Below are 24,648 nucleotides of genomic sequence, written 5' to 3' on the forward strand. Positions count from 1 at the left end.
TTTAATTTTATTTTCAATTAAACACTTACATTGATGAATTGCAAATAAGAAATGCAATTCATCACTATAAATGATTAATAGTTAATAAAAGTTAATAAGTAATCGATAGCTTTAAAACTTATTCTTTTCTGTAAAATACAGTTTTTTTTTTGTTTTTTTTAAAGTTATTCTTTTACATGTATAAAACAAATGGAATTAAATAACTGCAAGAATAATTACCGTAATTGCTATTTAATTACATATTTACTTAATATTTAATAATGATCAAATAACACATTTAACGGTGATTATGCATCATGTATCATAATAATCTATAAATCGTAAACAATCATTCATACGTCACTAACATATCCAATTAACATACAAACAAAAATTAATAATGACTAAAGTTGAACAGAACTGAAAAAAAACCATTAACTAAAGTAATTTATAACTAACTAATAAATAAACAAAGATTAAATTGTAATTAATCATTAAATTAAATAATTTACAAACATTAAGAACAATGCGATAATTAACTTACAAACTAATGTTACTTATAATGTTATATTTAATTATTACATAATTATGGTACTGCTGTTGGCTGTTAATTTTATTTCAGTTTAGACGTTTTTGATTTTATATATATATAATACATATACACAATAGTATGAAAATTTCTCACAAATTCTTTCTTTCTCTTGTAATATACCTACACAAAGATAAGCTAATTTTTTTTTTAAAGAGTGCTGAATTGAGTAGGTAAAATGTAAGTTATTGTTACTAATACATTAACTCACAATGTTATCACCACAATTGTCATATAGTATTAAATTTGTAAAACCTAACTTGCCGTAGGTATGAGAAAAATAAATATTTTAGATATGTTTATTTTTTTAGAAAATGTTTGTGATAATATTGCAATTATACTTTCATTACGTAATTCTAAATCTATTTATTGGTAATAAATAACTAACATTTAATAAAACTAAATCACATATACATTTAATAATATATATTTATATGATTCATCCAGTGCAACCAACCTGCAATATTTTAAATGTAAAATTTCCCTCAAAATTTTAATATGTATCATCAAAATTAATTTATAAATACAAAACTCAACTGAAAAAAGAATAAATTCAGCCTGTTTATATAAAAATAATTTATTCACTCAAACATACATCCAACACTATAGCGATCATTATTTTGATGAAAATGATAAAGTAATGATAAAGTAATGAAAAAATGTCATTCCTTACTTGGAACTGAATGCTAATCATTAAACTAAATTCTGCATAATTAATTTTTATTGGATACGTAAAATTAATAAATAAAGAAAGGATTTTAGCATGTTAATGACAAAATAAATAGTAAAATTTTTAACTGCGAGGGGGTAAATAGGAGGGGACAACTACGAGGAAGAGATTGGATAGTTATTGAACGTAAAATTGATTAGGAAATAGTGATGTAGAAGGAAAGGTAATCCTCTATGATCCGTTGTCTAGATGTAGGAAGATAAAGAAAAGAAAAAAAAATAATATAAAACTTTCTGAAAGATCTTCCAACAATTGAATTGCTAGTACACCAACAGCCTATAACAAAAGACATTTAAACTCAATGATAATGAATGAATACAAAGTTGATTTATAACAAATTTTAATTGATAATTAATTTAAAGTGACCCTCACAGCTATCGAAAGGCTAAAACCATCCGTCTTACATAGTTAAAAACCAAAACACATGTATCATTTAAACCTCATTAATAATCACATCAGGTACCTTTAAATATAGCAAGAAAAAATTATAACATAATTGAACAAGCCAACAAAAGGTAAATAAATATTTATATCAAACGTGAACATTTTAAAAAATACATTCACAAATAACATGAATATAATTGATAAATTTTTTAATATATATTAAAAAAAAAAAAGTTAAAAATGAAACCTCAAAATGTAATATCTTATTTATTTATAAATGTAGAAATAGTAAAATATATAAAAAAAATGTATTGACAGCAGCAATACCAGAAGAAATTTTTTATAAATATACTGATAAGAAATAATGTTAAATAAATAAACAATATTTCAAAACATGTTTGAAAAATCCAACTTGTCCATATCTCAATCATAATTGCCTGTTGTACATCAAATATGTAAAAATAAACATTACTTAATAATAAACATACTAAATTTATTTAAAAAGATTCTTAAAATTTTAAATACATAATTATGAAATTAACTAATTTATGAAAAAAACAATAAAAAATAAGACAAAATAATTAAAAAATAAATTTAATCTAATTACTATTTAAAAAATTTTTTTTTTTACGTACAAATATATTATCAAAAAATAATAATATATACGTACGTAATTTATCTGTCATTCTGCTGTACAATCAGTGATAAAAGATCTTAAGTTTTATTTACATAATTAGGAAGATAATTAATACTATTCTACAAACATAACCAAAAGTAAATATCAAGCAAAAAAATATATATACATAGATTATAATGAACTGTCAGATTTAAAATACTAATCTTCAGGGAAGTTCACATGCCTAAAATATGTTCATGGCTATTCCCTACTTATTATGTAGTTATTTGTATATATTTATATGTATATGATAAAGAATTCTAAATCCATGGCTATGTGTGTTAACCGATATAAACATGAGAAAACCTTTTGTTGTTAACAAATAGTTTTCATTCCTTTAATTAAAATTGTTTTTTGTTAAGTTTATTTAAACAATTTTTTTATATTAAAATTAAAACTTTATGTTTTAATTTTTTACGCGGTAAGACATTCGTTAAAAAATAAATTGTTTTTTAAATCAATTAACTGTAATAAAATGCAAAATATACCCATTAAAATTATATATTATTTAATAAAAAAAATAACAATAGCCAAAATTTGTAAAAAAAAATTATTTTAAATTTGTCTGTCGAGATCATGTATCTTTATAAACAAAAAATTTTGATTGCTTATCATCAAAAATTATACGCAATCATTCAGAGGATGTGCATTTCTTTACAAGAAATAAAAAATCATCCTTTCAGATAAAAATTTGTTTTTGATTTAAAAGCCAATAAAAAATATAACCTTGGTTTTAGATAACTATAGGCAAAATAAGTCACTGTTCATGAAAAAACGTTGAAATTTAACACGAAAAAATTAAGGTTTCTTTTCAGCAATCAATGTAAATATCAAATTAATGTGAATTTCTTTTCATAACATTGTCATATAGTCAGCCGACTATGGCTGTGGATCAAAATTCTTGCGGTCTGCTATAATACAAAACCGAATTTTCAGGTGTTGAAAAATTAATGAATGAAGGCATAAGCATACATATAATCTTTTTACACGTGACATTCCTAGACAAAAGACTGTTATTCTAGTATTGTTTTTACGCATCATATTCCAAATAGAGTTAATAATTTTAAAATAAGCTTATTATAAAACCAATTAATTATAGAAGTGGGTCAATTCAACAAGGACGTACGGACGGCTGAAATAATAAAAAAATTTAATTCTGTTTTACTAAGTTTTTCTTTAATTAAAGAATTAATAAAAAAAGTAATAATCAGGCAATTGGATATACGTGAAGCAAGCGTTCAAAATAAAATTGTATATATATAAATCGTGCTCTTTTAAAAATTTTACAATTTCTAACGTAGAAAAATTCCATATTCAAAACGGGTAACTATATAGTATTCATGAATAAAATTAAAAAAGAAATGAGATTATTTTGATTCAACAAAACTAGATTAGAATATCTGTCAAATCATCAAAAAAACTTAGAAAAAAGATTAGAAAAAAATATAAAATAACCTTTCAAAGTAATACCAATTTTAATATATTATTAAACAACGGTATCTGATACGTACTAAAAATTACTACATCACTTAACCATTGTAAAAAATTAACATTTTATTGTTTACTGGTAATTCTGTCCTAGTACACAACTATGTATTCACTGATTATACGATTCCCTACAAATTTTATATAAAAATAATTAACCTAACCTAAAAATAAATTTAAAAAATTACACAGTTAACTTAAATAAAAATAAATATTACAACATCAGATAATTAAAAAATAAATAATTACGTTTATTAATGTAAATTAATATTGTTTACTAATAATAATAATAATAATTAAGTCAGGAATGATAATATTTAATAATAATAATAATAATAATAAAGATAATGACAAGTTCTAATTAAATATTATAAACAAAACACGCATTTATTTTATTATTTCTGAATGAAGTTATTATTATAATTACATCAACATTAAATTAAGAAATATTGATAACAAAAAAAAAAAAGGCAGCCCACTTTAAGAAAATAAATAAACAGTCTAACATTATTACAATAATTTAATTTTTTTATATTAAATAATAAAAAAATTAATAAACTGACTCCTAACTATACTATTACTATTCTTAACAATAATAATAGTAATATTAATGAAAAACTAAATTATAAAGTTTGTCTTAAAAATATTATGACTTGAATGGTAATGACTGGTGTTAGAAATGTACTTTGTATTTATAATCAAATATTTTTTCTGTATATAACAAAATGTACTTTATTCATATTAATAAGTATATATAATATACACATTTCAATTAATTATAATAAATAGTAATCAAAGCCAAACAAAAGACAAAAATATATCCAGTCTATATGTATATCTATATTTATATTATTATAAATAAAGTTTAAGTTATTGTATTTAAATAAACATAATTATTTTATTTATATGTAATAGGTTGTGCTACACCATTCACTGTTTTCGATTTTAGTACATCATTTTCATAATGAAGCACAGTCTCTTTACCATTTTCTGATACCCTAAAACAAGAAAAAAAAACAAAAATTTATATTATGATAGATAAAATTTTATAAAATAAAAATTAATTACAATAAACAAGATAATTTGGCATAATAGTCCTCGTATAACATCTATCTGAAAGTACGTTTATTTTTGTAATTTCCTTTTCGCCACTATAACAAATATATTTACCGATTTACTCTTATATTCTTATCCGATATTAAAATATAATTCTATTTTACGGCAAACCGTTTGAACATTTTAATTTTTCATGTACGACATTTTTGTTACAAACTGGAAACAACACACCTGGAGTGCTGCCTTTTTGTTTTGGGAGAAATAAAAATTGTCCTTTTATATAAAATTTGTTTTATAATTTTAAGCCGATAAAAAATATAACCTAAATTATAATAATTAGACTGAAAAAATGTTCTTGCTTTTGGATATCCATAAGCAAACGGCAACAAAATAAGTAGCTAAAGAACTAATTTATGCAAAAAAAAAAGATTAAACATTTAACATGAAAAAGAAAAGTATAGCTTCTTATCAATTTAAACGTATTTTTCACATTACCACAGCCTGTGGCTGAGTACTGTATTCTTGCAATCTGTTGTAATGCAATATCAAACATACTGGAAAATTTACAAGTGGACCCAAGATTACACAAAAGTCGATTTAAGTATGAACATTAACATTTTGTATTGCATCCTAAAGCTGGACCGATGTGTAGAAGATCTATCATATAAAGAGCGATGTAACATATCTTACCGCATTAAAATTTTTTTTTTGATTCTTTGTTCACATTCTGCGCATGTTTATGTAAGGGTCCTTTTACAATTTTCAAAAAAAAAATGCTTGTGGAAGCATTTCGTGACAATGCTTGAGTAAAAGTAAAACTTTTTTGCCGTACAAATGATTCAAAGATGGACGAACGACAGTCGATGACGATAAGCGTTCAGGAAGACCATCAACAAGTGCAACACCTAAAAACATCGTGAAAGTGCAAGAGGCTATTGTTGCAGACCGTAGACAAACAATCCATGATGTTTGTGCAGTCGTACAAATGTCAAATGGATCCTTGCAACACATCTTGTCGGACAATTTGAACATGAAATGCATTGCTGCAAAATTGAGACTATTGAATGGCGACCACAAACAAAATCGCGTAGCTGTCTGTAGTGAATTGTAAAATTCAGCAAGAGATGACCCTAACTTCATCTCCAACATCATAACCGTTGATTAAAGTGGAAGTGATCTCGTCGCAGTGGAAGTCATCAAGATTGTTTTTTTCGACATCAAAGACATTATCCATAAGGAGTTTGTTCCTCTTGGTCAAACCGTCAATGGGATGTTTCTATTGTAAAATTTTTTAGCAGTTACGTGAAAGCATTAGGCGCAAACGTTCAGATCTGTGGGGTAACAAAAGCTGGGTTTTGCACCATGACAACCTGCCCGCGTACACATCGCTAGCCACTTGGAATTTCTTGGCTTCCAAAAAGACGGTAGTGATTCCCCACTCACCCTATTCGCCTGTCCTTGCCCCGTGCAATTTTTTCTCGTTCCGAAAATAAAATTTCAATTGAAAGGCCGTCATTTTAACACAATTGAGGAGATTCAGGAAGAAACGCAGAACGTGCTTCGAACACTTACACCTGCAGACTTCCAGGGATGCATGGAATCATGGGAAAAACGCTGGGATCACTGTATCAATGCCCAAGGGGATTACTTTGTAGGAGACAGGGGAAATTAAAAGTTATGGTAAGCTATTTTATTTTTATGGTAAAATTCCCCGAACTTTTGGGTAGCACCTCGTATTGCAATCTATCAGGAACTGTTAAAAAAACGACGATATATATTTGACACACATTTTTAAAGATCATAAGAGATAATGAAATTTAGTTTACGGTTTACAATATCGAAACAAAACTTCAATCTTCATAATGTCGAGAAAATTTTGCCAAAATAGAAAATGTGTCAAGATTAAATTGGTAAAATTTTGTTAAAATGAATTTTGGCTAAAATACAATCTATAAAAAGACATTACTAACATTATCTTTTAAAAATGTCAGGAATAAGAGGACTTAACTCAGGCTTGTTCTATACTTAGGCTTCTCTACTTCTGTAGAGTATTCTGCGATGGCGAAATATTAGGCTACACTGGGTTTGTTCAGTCCTAACCCTAATCTCTGCAGATTGGAGTTAGGACTGAACAGACCTAACCTTTCTTTTGTTTCCTTAAATCAGATTATTAGAAAAATCCTGAAGATCATTAATAGAGATTAAAATAAATTTGCAAACTGCACTTTAGTTGATTCCAGATGACACTTTTTATGACTGCATTCTTAAGTGAAAATAATTTCAAGGGATAAGTGTAGTGGGGACAACTTAAAAGAGTGAAAGGACCAGTTGGGACCCAAAGGTCCCAATTTAAGTACTAAACATTACGCGACACATAACATAGGCTTGGTTGCTTTTTCCCCACAGAGAGGAATAAATTCTGTTTATTGAATTACGCACAGCATTTGAGGTACATTAGTCAATTCCTTTCTCTGACAGTAATTATGTTACAATAAAGACAATCCAGATGGTGAATTACGATGTAGCTAGTGCAACTTATATTATCTACATTCTGGCTTACATTTAAACCTGAAAGAGATATTATATGCGATAATATTTTATCATATTTGGTGTAAGTCAATTATTAACCGCAATTTATTTATATTTTTGTTGGTAATACTGTCGTGTTGCAAAGATGACGCATGCGTGGTTTAATTGTTGTTGTCTGTGCAGGTTTGATGCTGCTAGGTTAGTTCCAATATCGCTCCCCTGCCTTTAACCATGGCTGCTCCACTTTTTATTTGCATCAAAGAAGAGCGACGTTCAGTGCAATTTCACGAGTCGAAATTCATCGAAGACTTTTGCTACAGTACGGGAACAGTGTGTTGCCGCAACAAATGGATTAAAAAATTAAAAAATGGTCGCACAAGTGTTACGTACGACGAAGGAGCCGGATGACCATTTACTGCCACAGATGAGGAAAACACTGAGCATGCACGTGACATGGTTTTCTTAGACAGGCGAGTAACTGTCAGTGAAGTGGCACATCGTCTGCAAATTAGTCACGGTTCTGCCTATGAAATCATCCACAACAGACTTGGGTTTCATAAAGTCTGTGCAAGATGGGTCCTGAAACAACTCACACAGTAGCATAAACAAACATGCTTGGACATCTGCCAAAAACATTTGGATCGCTATGGTAACGAACGGGACATCTTCTTAGACAGAATCATCACCAGTGACGAAACGCAAATCCATCATTACGAGCCAGAGAGTAAACGGGGCAGAGTATGGAATCGAATCATCCAAATTCGCCCTTCAAAAAAAAGTTCAAGACCCGACCATCCGCAGGAAAACTGATGCTTACAGTTTTTTGGTACTCACAAGGCCCAGTACTGGAATATTATGAGGAAAGGGGCACGACAATAAACAGTGCACGTTACAATGAGATGCTTACTGCCAAGCTGAAGCCTGCAATTCGAACCAAACGCCAAGGACTGCTGTCGAAAGATGTTGTAGTGTTGCATGACAATGCCCGTCCAAATACTGCTGCCCACACTGCTAAACGCTCCAGAAACTCAACTTTGAAGTACCGCCTCGTCCTCCGTATAGTTCTGATCTTGCCCCTTCTGACTACCACTTTTTTGGTCCACTCAAAGAGGCCGTCGATTTACCTCGGACGAAACAGTGAAAGAAGCGGTGCATTCTTGGCTCACAGCTCAACCGAAAACCTTCTTTTGTAAGGGCATCAGGAAGCTTGAGCAACGATGGATCAAGTGCGTTGAAATACAAGGGGACTATGTTGAAAAATGATGTACATGTAAGTTTCCTATTTGTATTGCAATAAAATTTATAACTGCATTGCGGATAATAATTGACTTACCTACGTAATTGGTACATAAATAATATCACATTTATTTACCAGCTTAAATATATTTTTTTTATTATAGAGATTTTCTGATGATTTTAATTTTTGTAATTTTAATGATATACAAACCAGGTGGGGTGTAGTAATTACTTGGATATCAAAACCCAAAAACTATTTGTAATTTTTAGCTGTACAGAGTCATATGTCCTATGCTGATATACGAACAGATGAGGTTCCTTATGTTAAATAGAAATAACAGAATAACTATGCAAACTACTGACTGGAACAATTAAATACAAAAGATGTGTGTAAGAGTTAATTTCCGAAGATTGTTCACAGCAAAAAGTCAACACGTGTTTATAATAAAACAAAAACGTAATACTGTACATGTGGTTTTGTGACAACATATAGTTAGTGAATTTGTGGTAGACAACATTCCTTCCTGCACAAAAATCCAGTTGTAAAACTATTGCATTAAGAAGCATGAGCTTCATTCATGGTTATAATACAACAGCTGGATTCCAATAATTCAGTGTCAACTACATTTTATATAGAATCAGCATTACAGAAATTTAAAACATTGAAGTTTTGTCGGAAGGGTAAAGTTGCAAAGTTAAAAAATTCAAGGAACCACCACTTGATACCAGTTTATGTAAATATAATTAAGGAAAAAAATGTTTTCCTGAAATAATATAAAATCACTATATAAAAACTTATAAAGACACTATATATATTATACAAAAAAAAATAATGATGACACTAGGATCACAGATAAAAAAAATTATAATATACAAAATTATTTACTTCTTTGTTGTTATTTTCTTTCCATTAATAAATCGTGTTGAGGTAGAAGTACGTTTAACGGCAGGGTTTGCGCTGGCTCCACCACTGAATGCTGATGAAAAAGATGTGAACTCAGCATTTGAGCTGACATTAAACATATCATCAAATCCTTCGATACCAAATGGTGAAAACATTGAACTAATTGTTCCTTGACCACCTCGATGAGGACGCCTGCCACCTGTAATATAGCAAAAAAAAAAAACCATAATTTTGGGTCACTAATTCAAATTAAGAATGGTTTAGTTTACTTTTTAATCTGTATATGCATTGTTAACTATCTGCGGCAATACAGATAAGATTTGGCAGTCAAATTATTTTTTATTACAGCTTTATACAATAGTTCAAGCCATTTATCTAACTTCAATATTAAAATAGTTTATCTAAAATTGCATCTTAAAAAAAAATGGAGTGGATGTATACAATTCTCTTAATTTTTTCAGGACTGAAAAATATTCTGGATTACTGTACCATTTTTCAAAAATAATTAAATTCATACAGCACCATATTTATTTTCAAACTTTTTTTCCTAAATAAGTTCAAAATTCATTCCCTTAATGAGAAGTCGGGCAGTCTTTTCCTTATTTAAAAAAATGTACTACTACACAACAAGAAACCTTATAACTTCACCTCATCAAGAAAATTTGCCTCTACCAGTCCTTAGTATATTCACCTAGGACCTACCAGGGAAAAAGCGATGATGGTTGTTTTTTTCGATATTCATGGGATTGTGTATCATCTTCACTGGGTTCCTGAAGGTCAAACTACTAATCAACATTACTATCTTGAGGTCCTTGCTCAACTCTGTGAAAAAAATAAGAAAAAAACACCCCAAATTGTGGAAGAACAAGTCATTAAAAGGAACAAGATTTCAGACCGTTGAAGCTGTAAAAGTAAAAACAGCACGTGTCATAAAAGATCTCGCAGAAGCAAACTTCCAGCACAGTTTCGAACAATGGAAAATTCACATGGGACATTGTAGGGACAGAGGAGGTGTGTTTATTGAAGGAGATAACTAAATATGTATTAATTAAAACAAAATATTTTACAGCATTAGTCTCGTTAATATCCATACCTCGTACAATAATTATCTGAAAAAAGATACCAGCTACCTATGGACCCCCAATACAACAAAAATGTATAAAATATTTGGAGACGTTGAGAATATTATACAGACAAATTTAATTTATGTAACAAATGCAGTTTCTTTAATTGTAACAGTGTAAATTTCAGTATTTTTTCAATTTTTAATAATTACATGAATTTTAAATACACTTATTTATTTATTATATTTATTATTTATATCTTTGAATTTATTATTTTGTTATTTAAAAAAAAAAAAAAAAAAATGGGTCCAATAAAATGTATTCACTGTTATGTACATAAATGTACTCACTGTAGTCCACATCTCTTGACAAATTGGACTTGACGTGACAATTTTTGGCACTGAGACAGGCTATGGTATGCATCTCAAAATGACCACCAGCAGTTTCATACAACACCCATGGCTCCAAACTGCACACTGAACTATTGCTGTTAGTGTATCTGGTGTAATGGCAGCACATGACTCTTGATTTTTTCACGTAGCTAGTCGATTGTTGCTGGTTTTTGTCGATACACTCATTTTTGACGGTCCCCCAGAGGTAGAAGTCCAGAGGTATCAAATCAGGAAACCGAGGTGGGTAGTCAACAGCACCTCTTTTTGTTTGTAAGTACAATTTTTTGGACCTCTCATATGCATCGTGTCTGCAGGAGGGTGTTGGCCACATACTCAATGTTCACATGGACAAAGGTCTAACCCCACTTTATGGCTGACATTTTGTAGTTTTTTAATAAAAATTTATATTTTAAGTACTTAACTATACTATAATAATTTATTACAATATAATAATTTATATTATACTAAAATTATATTTTAAGTATTATAAAGATTGAGATATTTTAAAGAAATTTGGTGCATATATAACCAACAATAAATAAGTTTAAAAACTTTATGTTTGAAATTCCACAACAGCAGAAATTTACATTTTTATAAATTTTATTGTGGACAAAACACCTCATTCATATAACTTGAATGATAAACAGCCGAGCTATGATTGAAATTCTGAAAATAAATCACAATAATTATGCAATCTTGACAAAATTTTGTGTTTTCAATACCTAATAATAGAAAATTAGTGAAGGAAGTGAAAACAGCCACAAAAATCTCAGATTGTATAATTTTTGCAATCTACTACACCCAGAGGGTCCAAAAAATGTACTCACTGTTTGTATTTAAATAATATCTAAACAAAAATAGTTACACTCACTAATCTAATGTGTAGTATAGTGTAAGGTACTAAATTTGTAGTGGTAGGCAGAGCTGGCAATTTATGCCACACATGTGGTTGGTGGTAGAACGGGCCAGTCATATTAGGCAGTGCAGCAGAAAACAGTCAAGTAGCAACAACGGCTGAGGTCTACTTATTTATTCAACGCAAGGCTGTACTGAAGTGGTATTGGAAGTACGAGAACATTCACGAGGTACAACAGGAGTGGAAGAGAGAGTTTAGAACACCGCCTCCAACACGTTGAACAATTGCCTGCATTCACAATAAATTCGAAGCTGACAGAACTGTTAAAGTTGTGCACAAGGAAAGACCACGAACAGCTACAAGTCTGTTGTTCAATGTTGGATGACAAACACAACAAAAATCAGTGAACCAAGAAGTGCGCAAAAGTGGAGTGGGCCAGTCAAGTGTAAGATGCATTCTTTAGAGTACAAAATAGTATACCTTCCAAGACTGCTACACACAATGAATGAGGGCAACCCAGATCAAAGGATGGAGTACTGTAAATGTTTTCAGCACATGGTTGGCGAAGATGAGGAATTTGCAGGGAAGTTGATGTGGATTGACGAGGCGCAATAGATACTGTGAACCGCCACAATTGTGTCTACTGGGCTCCTGAAAATCCTCATGTTCATGTCGACAGTGCAGTGAATCTACCAGGGGTGTATCAGTGCATGATTTGATTGGTTCCTTATTCTTCAAGAGTACTGCAACTGGTGAACTTTTTTACGTGCAACAAGATGAAGCCCCATCTCACCACCATCGAGAAGTCAGGTTGTACCTCGATAAAACTCTACCAGTCGGTGGGTGAGTCGAAGAGATGCTGTTGAGTACCCACCTCGGTCTCCTTATTTGAGACCTCTGGACTTCTACCTCTGGGAGAACGTAAAGAATGACATGTATCGACAAAAACCAGCAACAATCAATGAGCTACGTGAAAAAATCGTAGTCATGTGCTGCCATTACACCAGGTACACTAACAACCGTAGTTCAGTGGGGAGTTTGGCGCCATGGGTGTTGTATAGAACCTGCTGGTAGTCATTTCAAACAAATACCATAACCCCGCTCTCAATGCCAAAAATTGTCATGTCAAGACAAATTTGACACAAGATATGGATTAGCAAAGTAAGAAAATTTTATATTATATATATATATATATATATATATATACAGAGGGGTCCAAAATATATATATATATATATATATATATATATTATTTTTCTAAAATCAATCCTTTCAGGAATAATATTCCTCCACACTATATAAATTATTCAACTCTGTAAAGTCACATAACTTTGGCTAGCTAGCCTACATGGGTTTTTATTATTGATTTTAATTTTTGTCTTTTAATTTAAATTAGAATTTTTGAAAAAAATTTTAGTTATATTTCTGTTTTGATTTAATTGGAAAAGGATCTTTTAACAATTTTAAATATCATGTATAGTACAGGGTTTTTAATTTTAATGAATAATTTGTAACGAATGATTTGAAAAACAGTATAGCAACTGATGATGTGAGGTACTTGCGAAAGCACACTTTTTTGGATTATGGAATAAGGTACGTGGGTCATCCTATTTATTTTACTTTATTAATTCTGTACTTGGGTTGATCGGATTAATATTATATACACACAACACACATATATATATATATATATATATATATATATACACACACACATGTACAAAAAAAAAGGACTGAGGTTCATAAAAAGTTATTTATTTAGTATCTCTTAACTTGACTTACAATAATAAATTACAGGTAATAAAATGAGCAAGTAACTTTTACGGTTTTTCTTACAAGAGTTCAATGTGATCACCTTTCATCAAACGGCACATATCCAAGTGACAAGTGTCCCACATTAACCAGATGAGGTGCTGGAGGTTTGGTGGCAATTGCAAACATTCTCTGACAAGTGGTCCATGCCAATCAATCTTGACTGAGGAAAATATCATTCAACCAATCCCTTACAGTTACACCACTGAGGAGGCGCGCAATCTTGTTTCCAAATAAAATTCTCTGGTTCGTCTTGCAATCGAGGAAAGAGTCAATGTACGCACAGCATATTCAAATAAACTCTGTTAAACTGTTATACTCGCTTCAGCAAAAAAGAACCCGTAATGAATGTTGTACAGAAAATATTTAATTTTGGGATTGCTTGCAAGAATTTATGGGGACTTTCTGATCCCAAGTTACAGACATTTTGTGAGTTAACTTTTTTATTAATATAAAACATCAACTTATCACTGAACACAATATGATTAAGAAAGTTGAGTTTGTGAAGTTGACTCACATAACATAGTCTTAAGGTCCAAAGCCTGTAACAACTGTATATGTTAATGACATATAAATATTTCACACTGTCATCACTAGTTTATAACCGTCCTTTCTCAGATTTTTAGGAATATGCAAAAATAACTCCCAGATATGTTCAACATTTTCGTCAGACACTTTTGGATCATCGCATACTCTTCTTTCCTTTATACAGACATCTGATCGTTTCAAACTGATTACGCATAGATGAATATTTTTGTCACTTACAGGATAACAATTAAACTCTCAATTAAATGCACATCGAACTATAACTATAGATTCACATGTAATAAAATATAACACACAGCAGGCTTTTTGCAACTGAAAAGACGCACATGAGTCAATCTACCCATGCACGCAAATAAACTGTCCTTTTTAAGTAAAACAACACAATACACCTCATCCATGAGATATTATAACAAACACTGATTTTTTTTTGCACACTAAGTATATATATATATTGTTTTTTTATTACTTTTTAAACATCTAATTTTCAAGTTATTTTATTTGGTACTACTGCACTTTATGAATTTGAAACCATTTTTGTTTATTTGGATATTGTAGAAATGATCTCTATAAACACAATTTTATTTATTTTAAATGTCATAAAATGGGTGCACCATTTACTAAGATAGAACTGAACTATTTTAATATTAATTTCATGTAATTCTGTCCAGTTTCTCTTTAATTACTCATGGACAAAAAGAAACAAAAATAAAAAATTACATTTGCTTTTTGGTATAAAAGACTTAAAAAGGGAAAACTAACAGAAATCTACTTATTTGATCAGAATTTGTTTAAAATAAAAGTATTATTTATATCTCTAAACAAATAGAATATTTCAGATAATTTTATTCTTGTTATATATCAATGAAATTTAGATTTTTTTTTAAGATACGGTACTTTTTCATCACATATTTCAAAATTTAGGCAGTGTATGTTTTTGTTTAAACTTAATTGTAGTATTCAGTTTTTTACCAAGATTCCTATTAAAACTTAAAATTTAAGCAAAAGATTACGATATGGTGGTTCAAATATAAATGGAAATTTGTTCGCAGAAATAGTTTATTTACAAAAATTGACAAAATGAATATTAAATCTTCTGAAGATAGTCTCCATGAACGTTCACACACTTTTGCCAATGTTTTTGAACGTTTTGAATACCATTTTCATAGAATTATATCAGCTGTACACCGAGCCAATTGCGTACAAATTTTTCAATCTCATCGATGGTCACAAAATGATGTTCACCTAATGTGTCCTTGAGCAGGCCAAACAAATTATAATCAGAAAGACTTCTAGTAAGATCAGCCAGATGTTCAAACCAGCTGAATTTGATGACTGTTCCAAACCACTGTGGGACTGCATATTGTCATGAAGAAAGATGGCATTGCATATTGAAATACTGCAGCGTTTCAATCTGCAGACATCCATAACAGGTCGCTGTGGTAAGCACGCGACATTCATGGTTTTCAGTTTGAAGCAAAGAAATCAACATACAGTACTTCTCTATATCCCAGAACACAGTTACACAAAACCTTACCGACTGATAGCAAGTTTCACAGGTCATGCCTCGTCTTTCTTTCACCCATCGACGCTAGTTTACTTTTAGATATACAATGGTTCATCCATTGTTTTCATCATCCAATAGACCTTCCCCATCCTGCTCATAATGCATTAGAAGAAGAGTACAAATCACCTCTGAGTAAATTTCTGCTCAAAGGTAAGGAGGTTAGAAACCAATCTGGCAGCAATTTTACAGTAACTGAGTTAGTCATAACTAATTGTTTTTATACTGCCAACACTAATTTCTACTCTTGTTGCCATCTTCTGCACATGGATATATTTGTTATCCAATATCAGCTGCTCAACACAGTGAATGTTCTTGGGTGTGATACGATGCACAGTTGTCGATCATGAGCTTCGTTTTCATACATAAGCGCACATACTTCAACAATACAAGCGTACATAGTCTGGTGTAAATCGGTTTAACATTCTTTAATTAAAAATTTAATAATGCTTGTTCATCATGTTACTGACCATCCAACGATGCAAAGAGAACTGCTATAGGTTGGCTAGAGTGGTATCTACTAGTCATCTCATTCAGTGCAGCTACAACGTCAGGTATTAATTTCTCTTTTTTCCCCCAAAAAAATCCTCATTTACTTTTAACATATATATATATTTCATTTTATTTACTATTAACATCTATTTTGGTCATGTACAATTAATATAAATGCCAACAACATGCAGTAGATGTACCAAATGTTATTTAACTTTAAGGATGTATATAATAAGTAAACATTCATCTCATAAATGTTTCTTTGGCCTTTCGAATTTGATCTGTAAATCATTCTCGTCTTATGCCACAATTTACAAGATGTTACAGATAGTAATAATTAAGTTGTAAAGGAATGCTGTTACAATTTTATCAACAACACTTTTATTTTCACTACATTTATGAGTAAAAATTATTTCCAACACTGTTATTTCGTAAAATAAAATTATATCAGAAATATTTTACCTGCAAATTTATAAATATCAAATAGCCGGTAAAATGTTCTAATATTTATCATTAAACCACGAAAAATTGTTTGAAGATTCAAAAACCTCGTCATATATTCTCTTATTTCCTATTCACAAAACCCTATCTACGTAATTGATTTAACGAGAGCAGTTTCTGCAGATTTTCAACTTAATATCAACTAAGCTCCAGCTGGAACATTTGTTCAAGTTTTCTTCTGGCAATATGACATGACATCTCACACCTGAAATACTTTCCTTGTTCAACTACTTTTGTTTTATAAAAGGATTACAACCTCTTCCAACAGAATCTTGATAACAACTTTTCATTTAATTATACATTAGCAATAACAGAATAAAGGTTTTCAAAATATAAAATAACTTTGACATATTTTGATTTTTGGGATTCATAACTATTTCTAGCTATGAAAGTGAGTCGTTTCTTGATATTGGATCAATCTGCATATCCTTATTAACAGTATTATTTCATCATTAAACACACAATCCAAAACTTTAAAAATTTAATTAAATAAAACAAATTTCACTCATTAATTTATATAACAAATAAAAATTATTTCAATTTTCTTTTCGGATTCCATTAATCAATTCAATTTTAAATTTCTATAACAGTCTCCAATAATGATTAAATTTCAAATCATATTTTCTTCATGTTCGCCTAATATTCTATTTACATTTTAATATGGAATGCTAACACATTAAAATTTAATATTTTTTTTAAGCATTGTACAATCTTAAAGGGATTTTATTACATTGCAAATCTTTACAGGAGAAATCTTTTCCCTTTCCGTATTAATCAACGCTATTTCTATAACCTCCTAGTTTTTCTTCCATCTGTTTTTTAGCACTGAAAAGTTATTCTAATTTGGATTAATCATTTAATCGCTTTATTTTTCAGTCTTCATCTTTCTTCATGTATTTTTTATACCTTAACTGAATAAAATTAAAACAAATAAGAAATAAAAATATTTTAATATCATAATAAATATTATTCAAACAAAATTAAAAAAAAAAGAGCAATAAAATGAAATTTAAAACTTATTTCTCAATAATCTGAACTAAAATTTTAAACAAATATATTAAGATATTTTTCCCTTTCATTCTTCTTTCGATTTATTACAATTTACTGTCAGGACTATCATTTTTATCACATTCTTGTTTACATTCAATAATATCATTCTTTTGCTGTTCAAACGTATCATCTGGCTTTAAATTTGTCAAATTTTTAAAATTTATATTAGAACCAGATTCTGTAAAAACTTTATTACCTATAAAAAACAAGAAATATAAACTTTTCATTTAAATATATATTCTTTTAATTTTAAAATATTTAATACAATTAATAATGTCTGGTTGACAAATTACTGTAAAACATATAAATAAATAATCTGATATATATAAAAAAAATCTAGCGGTTTCTATGAACGTTACTTTTTTATATAAAAACTACTCAACCGATCGAACTGAAATTTTACATCAAAAAAGTTTTTATACCTGGGAAGAATGAATACAGAACAATGATTGCCGTTATAAAATGTTTCAAAATCATGGTTGTTTTAATGGCTTGCGGTAACAACCGGATTATATTCTTTGCCGATAGTCAACTATCTATGGACATTAATAAATTTGAATTTGGAGACCACTAATAGTATTTGAAATTAAATATTCATTTATTATTGAAAATCTTTTTAAATATCCCTTTCAGTTATAGAAAAATGTAGCTTTAAAGGTGTGAAGGTGTATGGTGCAGCAGCTTAACCAATACATCCACTGCCACCATTACTATTACTGTGTGTAAGATACAACTGACTGTACCGTTGCTTCTGACTAACTTGATTAAAAAACACAAAATAAATCGTATCATTTGGTGATATTCTTACAGCAAGATTATCTGTGGCTAACCTACAGGAGGGAAAAAAAATGAATACAGTTTTTAATATGCTAAAAAAAGGGGATGGAAGGGATTCGAACTCAGAACCTTCTGAATGGAAAACAAAAATTGAAATTATTTCTTTCAAAAAAAAAATTTGTGAGCTTGGATAGTATTTTTTTTTTTTTAATTACTTTTTAAAACATCTGATACAAAGCTGTAAAAAATATATAATATTAAATTACATTGAACGTATCACCAAAACAAATTACTGATCTCTGTAGCAGATTGGTAGTGTCTTGGCCTTTCATAGGGATGTCCTGGTCAGGCATGGCATTTTTCATACAATACAAATTTCTACTTTCAATTTTCAAATTTCTATATACAAGCCTCTTTCTAAGATGACAATTTGTAAAAACACTCATGAATTTACATCATATGTTTGATCTACCCCAATCAGAAGCAATCTATACACAGGCAGTTTTTTCCCCACTCTCTTTTTCCTATTTCTATATACTCCTTTTTCCTATTCCTCATATGATCAATCTACAGAAAAAATCCTGTAATTAAAAAAATTAAACTACAACTTCTAACTTTCTAGTAAACACACAATGTTGTGCTGTTGTCAAAAAGCAATTACATACTGTGATGTTGTAGGAAACATCACACCTTGAGAAGTTAATAATATCACCTTTTTTAATTTTAAGTGGCATAAACTGCTGTGATTATTATCTACTGTCAATTGTATGATGCAGCCAAATTGAATTCAATGATAACTTTTGGAGTATTTTACGCAAGCAATTTCACTTTGACGGTGAGATACTAAAATTAATAATCACGTAAATGAAGGTAAAAGAATTGGTTTTCAATTTTCACCAGAAAAAACATGTTGTGTGCTCTTCTGTAGAAAGAGTTTACTAAGAGTCTGGCACTTTAGATAAGCGTAAAATAAGATATAAAGATAATATGAAATTCTTAGGTGCCAAAATCAGCAAATACCACAAATATTAATTGGAGCTCACACAGATAAGTTCTACTGAACTTATACAAGTTTCTAATACGGTTCCAGAAAGTAATACGGTTGCTTTGATTACTCATCTGCTCGTCCATGTCGTTTGAAAAAGTTAGATGATAAACGTCATGCAGGAGTTTGGGACACCATGGGAGTGTTTCCAATAAGACATACAAAGTCTCCTCTCTAAAACAGGCATATTAACACCTCCCCCCCTGGTTATAAATTAGATCCTTACACTGAATATACAACAGAAGTTTCATCATGCGTTGACATCAATTAACTAGCTAAATAAAATCATTCTTCAATTTTCAGGTTAATACTGCTTAGTATATTCCTGATATTTGAAATTGAATATTATCAAACTGAATAATTAATTATCAGAAAGAAACACTCATAAATTTTTATCGGGTAAATGATTGTTACGTTCATCCATCAGTCCGACCCGGTTAAATACTTTGAATTTTATAGAGAATAATTGCTTCCAGTCGACTAATATACACAATTTAAAGGAGCAGTTTTTCTTGTTGCTTCTAATGTTTCATAACCTTAAGGTTCCAGCATCCTAAATTTACACTAAGATGAAATTTCATAGCGCTGAATACCATTTCTATTTGTAATACAGAAACTGACAGCATATTTAATCTATAAATAATGACTATGGAAAAACCAATTCGATCCTTATTTTTCCAAGTCAATCTGATACAGGATCATTATTATTTTTGAGAATCTTTCTCAAACATGACTTGTACAAAGGAAAAAATAGTCTTCTGTGGTTTAACCACATCGATTTGGACATACAAACATTTTTGATAACATCTCCATAATTCTTTGTACTTATAATTACAATTTATTTCTAGTAAGCACCTTGATTAACCGTAATTTGTATTTTTAGATGTTTATTACAAAATGAGACTTTACATTCCTCAGTTTTCTTCTCTTTTATTATTCTGTTGAATTGTATTAACTTTTTATTTTCTATTATAACTTGAGATTCGTTAATCTTGTATTTATTATTATCAGCAGCCGCTGCTCTAACGACCAGCTCAGCAACTATGTAAACTGTAACACCTATGCTGGTATATCGTGCAGATTTACAGAATAGAATATTTTACTGTACTTGTTACTTCTATATGAGAATCTTCAAATGTGATTTTACAAATATTTTATTTAAGTTTTTCTGTAAGGCGGTTACTAAATACTAAACCAACATAAGAAGCTAAGCAGCACTTCATATCTTTAAAACTATTGTTCATAGTCTTCACATGACACTTGTGACAACTTTTAAACAAAAATAAAAACAAAGAAAACTGATAACTACCATATAAATTATTTACTAAAATGTTATATAAAGAACATATATAAATTACCAAATAATTCCTCAAATGGTGAACCACCGAAGAATTCACGGAATACCTCCTCAGGATCTCTGAACGTGAATGGGAAATTAAACATGAAATCTGCATCAGGATCCATAGCATGATGTCTTCCACGAGATCTTGCTCTATCATTAAGTCCTTCTTTACCAAACTGATCGTAGACTCTCCTTTTCTTTTCTGGAAAAAAAAACTGTCCATTAAAAATGAGGAACAAAAAAAATAGCTTTTTAAAGATAAAAATATAATGAATAAAGTAGATGATCATATGAAGAGGATGAAACTGTAACAGCACCCTTATTTCACAGCCATCGATACACCAGTTAATTAAAAGCATTAAACACCAAGCCCATCAACCCTTACTACTGTGAGAGATTAACGTTAAAAAAGGTTCACGGACCCAAAAAAAAACAAAAAAAATAACTAAATTTATTACCTCGGTAATACAAAATAACAAAGAAAAAATTCAGATCAGGGAATTGATGGAGAAACTTCTGTGTATTAATAGAATTCAAAACGGCTTCAAAAAATAACAAAACGAAAAAAATAATACAATATTACTTTTAACAAAGGGAAGAAATCTTAGAAAGATAAACTGATACGATAATCAGTTCATTTTTTTCTTCTGTAATCACATTTGAAGGACAAACATATGGGACATTTAAACTGGATGAAATTTTCTATATATATGAAATAAAAGCAGATCTCAGTTCAATAAACTGATTTATTTATTTTATTTTTTTTAAGTTAGAAGTTCCTGAAGTTAAATTAAAACAGCAAAAAAAAACTATTACGGCAGAAATGGATCTAACTTAAATTTTAAATATAAATGGCTTAGGTCCCAGACTATATGTGAAAGCATGCATGGCACACCTACGCGTATATCTACTTACACACCTAAATAACCGATTGAGCAATTTTTTACAACAAAAATATAAAATATCTGAAAAAAATTAAAATTTTTTTCATAATTAAAAAATAGACCTAGAAAAGAAAAGGCATTTGATAACGTAGACTGGAATAAAATGTTCAGCATTTAAAAAAAATTAGGGTTCAAATACAGAGATAGAAGAACAATTGCTAACATTTACAGGAACCAAACAGCAACAGTAATAATTGAAGAACATAAGAAAGAAGCCGTAATAAGAAAGGTAGTCTGACAAGGTGTTTCATATCCCCGTTACTTTTTAATCTTTACATAGAATTAGCAGTTAATGATGTTAAAGAACAATTTAGATTCGGAGTAACAGTACAAGGTGAAAAGACAAAGATGCTACGATTTGCTGATGATATAGTAATTCTAGCCGAGAGTAAAAAGGATTTAGAAGAAACAATGAACAGCATGAATAAAGTCTTACGCAAGAAAAAAACGAAAGTAATGAAATGTAGTAGAAATAACAAAGATGGACCACTGAATGTGAACATAGGAGAAAAGATTATGGAGGTAGAAGAATTTTGTTATTCGGGAAGTAGAATTACTAAAGATGGACAAAGGAAGAGCGATATAAAATACCAATTAGCATAGGCAAAACGAGTCTTCAGTCAGAAATATAATTTGTTCACATCAAAAATTAATTTAAATGTCAGGAAAAAATTTTTGAAAGTATATCTTTGGAGCGTAACTTTATATGGAAGTGAAACTTGGACGATCGGAGTATCTGAGAAGAAAAGATTAGAGGTTTTTGAAATGCGGTGCAATAAGTATATGTTAAAAATCAGATGGGTGGATAAAGTGACAAATGAAGAAGTGTTGCGGCAAATAGATGAAGAAAGAAGCATTTGGAAAAATATAGCTAAAAGAAGAGACAGACTTATAGGCCACATATTAAGGCATCCTGGAATAGTCGCTTTAATATTGTAGTGAAAGGTAGAAGGAAAATTGTGTAGGCAGGTAACATTTGAAATATGTAAAACAAATTGTTAGGGATGTATTATGTAGGGGGTATACCGAAATGAAACGACTAGCACTAGATAGGAAAGGAATCTTGGAGAGCTGCATCAAACCTGTCAATTGACTGAAGACAAAAAATTAAAAAATATTTTTAGTAAATATGAGAAAGATTTCTCTTTTTTATCTTAAAAAAATTTAATTTGTAAAAGGTTTCACTTTAATGAACAAACAACTGTAACCGAAAAGAATATAAAAAAGTGTTACTTTTAAAATTCAATTAACACTTGTGTACAGGTAAAATTAAAAACAAAAACATATGTAAAATGTAACTGAAAGTAATCTACGTTAAGAGCTAACATAGGATAAAAAAAAATACCGTAAAAATGTTACTGAAACTTTGAAATGTATTAAATTTATCATCTAACTTAAGTTTATTCGGTTTCAAAACCATTTCATCCAAAAAAATGTAGTAACAACAGATTTTCTTACTTTTTTTCTTAACGGCTTACTAAATATTGTGACACCTTGGGAATTATTTAGCAAAATTTGAACAATACATGGAATCAAAATAGTTATATCAACGAAAAAGAAGGAAGGATAACCAAACTATAAGGAGTGACCGAGCAAAATTCATTGAGGTGGATATCTTAAAGCTTCCCCTATTCCTAGAAAAAAAAAATGACTACCTATTCAACTTACTATTCATAAGGATATTGATATTTTTATCCAGGATATAAGCAGGACTTTATTGATCATTATAAACACATGGTTAACAACAGAATTTATTTTTCTTTTAGAAATTTTATAACTCTTACAAAGAATCGGCACAGAGTTTGTTAAGATATAATCTTACCTGTCCCTTGACTAGCATTATAATGAAAGTGTGGAAAAATTTATTAATTTTTCAAGACACTAGGATTTGAAAAACATCTACTATATTTATAAATATAAATTATATATAAACTTTAAAAAACTGTTAAAAAATCCAACGATTAAAAGCAAAATAATTGATTAATTTTTAATTTGTTTCTTATATAAAAAAAAGAAATGAAATTAAAGCTTTCAAAATCCAATGATGATAAAGATATACAACAACAAATTTAACCTTAATATTTAATGATATAAACCGTAATGATTTAAAATGATATAATAATAAATAATAATAGGTTATTCTTCACGCCGTTTCAATTGTTTTGAAATTACAGGAAATAACCTTGGCACTATAATCCATTCTATCGCTGAAATTTATATTAATGGTACGTAATAAGGCAAGATGAAAGTAACTCTTAACATTAACCTATCGTCTCTATTATTTTATCAATACTATTATTACATCAACTGTAAAATAAAAGAAACAAAAATAAGAGCTTTATATAAAACAAAATAATTTAAAACAATATTATTTTCTCCAATGTAAAAAAATAACAATTAAGTAACGCACATGTAACAAATTCCATGCAAAAAAAATTGGTCTGAATATGAACACATAGATAAAAACAATTAACATTCCTAATTTTGAAATATTAAATTTTCCCTAATCCTTCTTTTTCTTTATTACTTTATAATTATTTTTTTGAATCTAATACAATAACTTAATATTAGTACAGGTTAAAAAAAATATATAGCTTACACAAAATCCTCCAAGTAACACACACATTTATAAATATTCACTTTTTACAAAATGTAATTGAATTAGCATCCCCTCTTAAATAAAGATAAAATTACTTCT

General features: G+C 29.4%; 1 protein-coding gene across 6 annotated transcripts in view; it reads right to left on the minus strand.

Annotated features, from left to right (window-relative positions):
- Positions 1-214: 214 nt before the first annotated feature.
- mrj (DnaJ heat shock protein family (Hsp40) member B6 mrj) overlaps positions 215-24,648 on the minus strand; it is a 290,448-nt gene continuing 266,014 nt past the window's right edge. For all 6 annotated transcript variants that reach the window (XM_075381835.1, XM_075381836.1, XM_075381832.1 and 3 more), the window contains 3 exons: positions 21,023-21,208; positions 9,551-9,767; positions 215-4,841 (listed from right to left, as the gene is read on the minus strand). In XM_075381835.1, the coding sequence (XP_075237950.1) occupies positions 4,742-4,841; positions 9,551-9,767; positions 21,023-21,208 (503 nt within the window). In that variant the 3' untranslated portion in view covers positions 215-4,741. The remainder of the gene's footprint in view (positions 4,842-9,550; positions 9,768-21,022; positions 21,209-24,648) is intronic.

The sequence above is a fragment of the Lycorma delicatula genome, chromosome 13 (genome assembly GCF_047948215.1).
Source record: "Lycorma delicatula isolate Av1 chromosome 13, ASM4794821v1, whole genome shotgun sequence".
Lineage (NCBI taxonomy): Eukaryota > Metazoa > Arthropoda > Insecta > Hemiptera > Fulgoridae > Lycorma > Lycorma delicatula.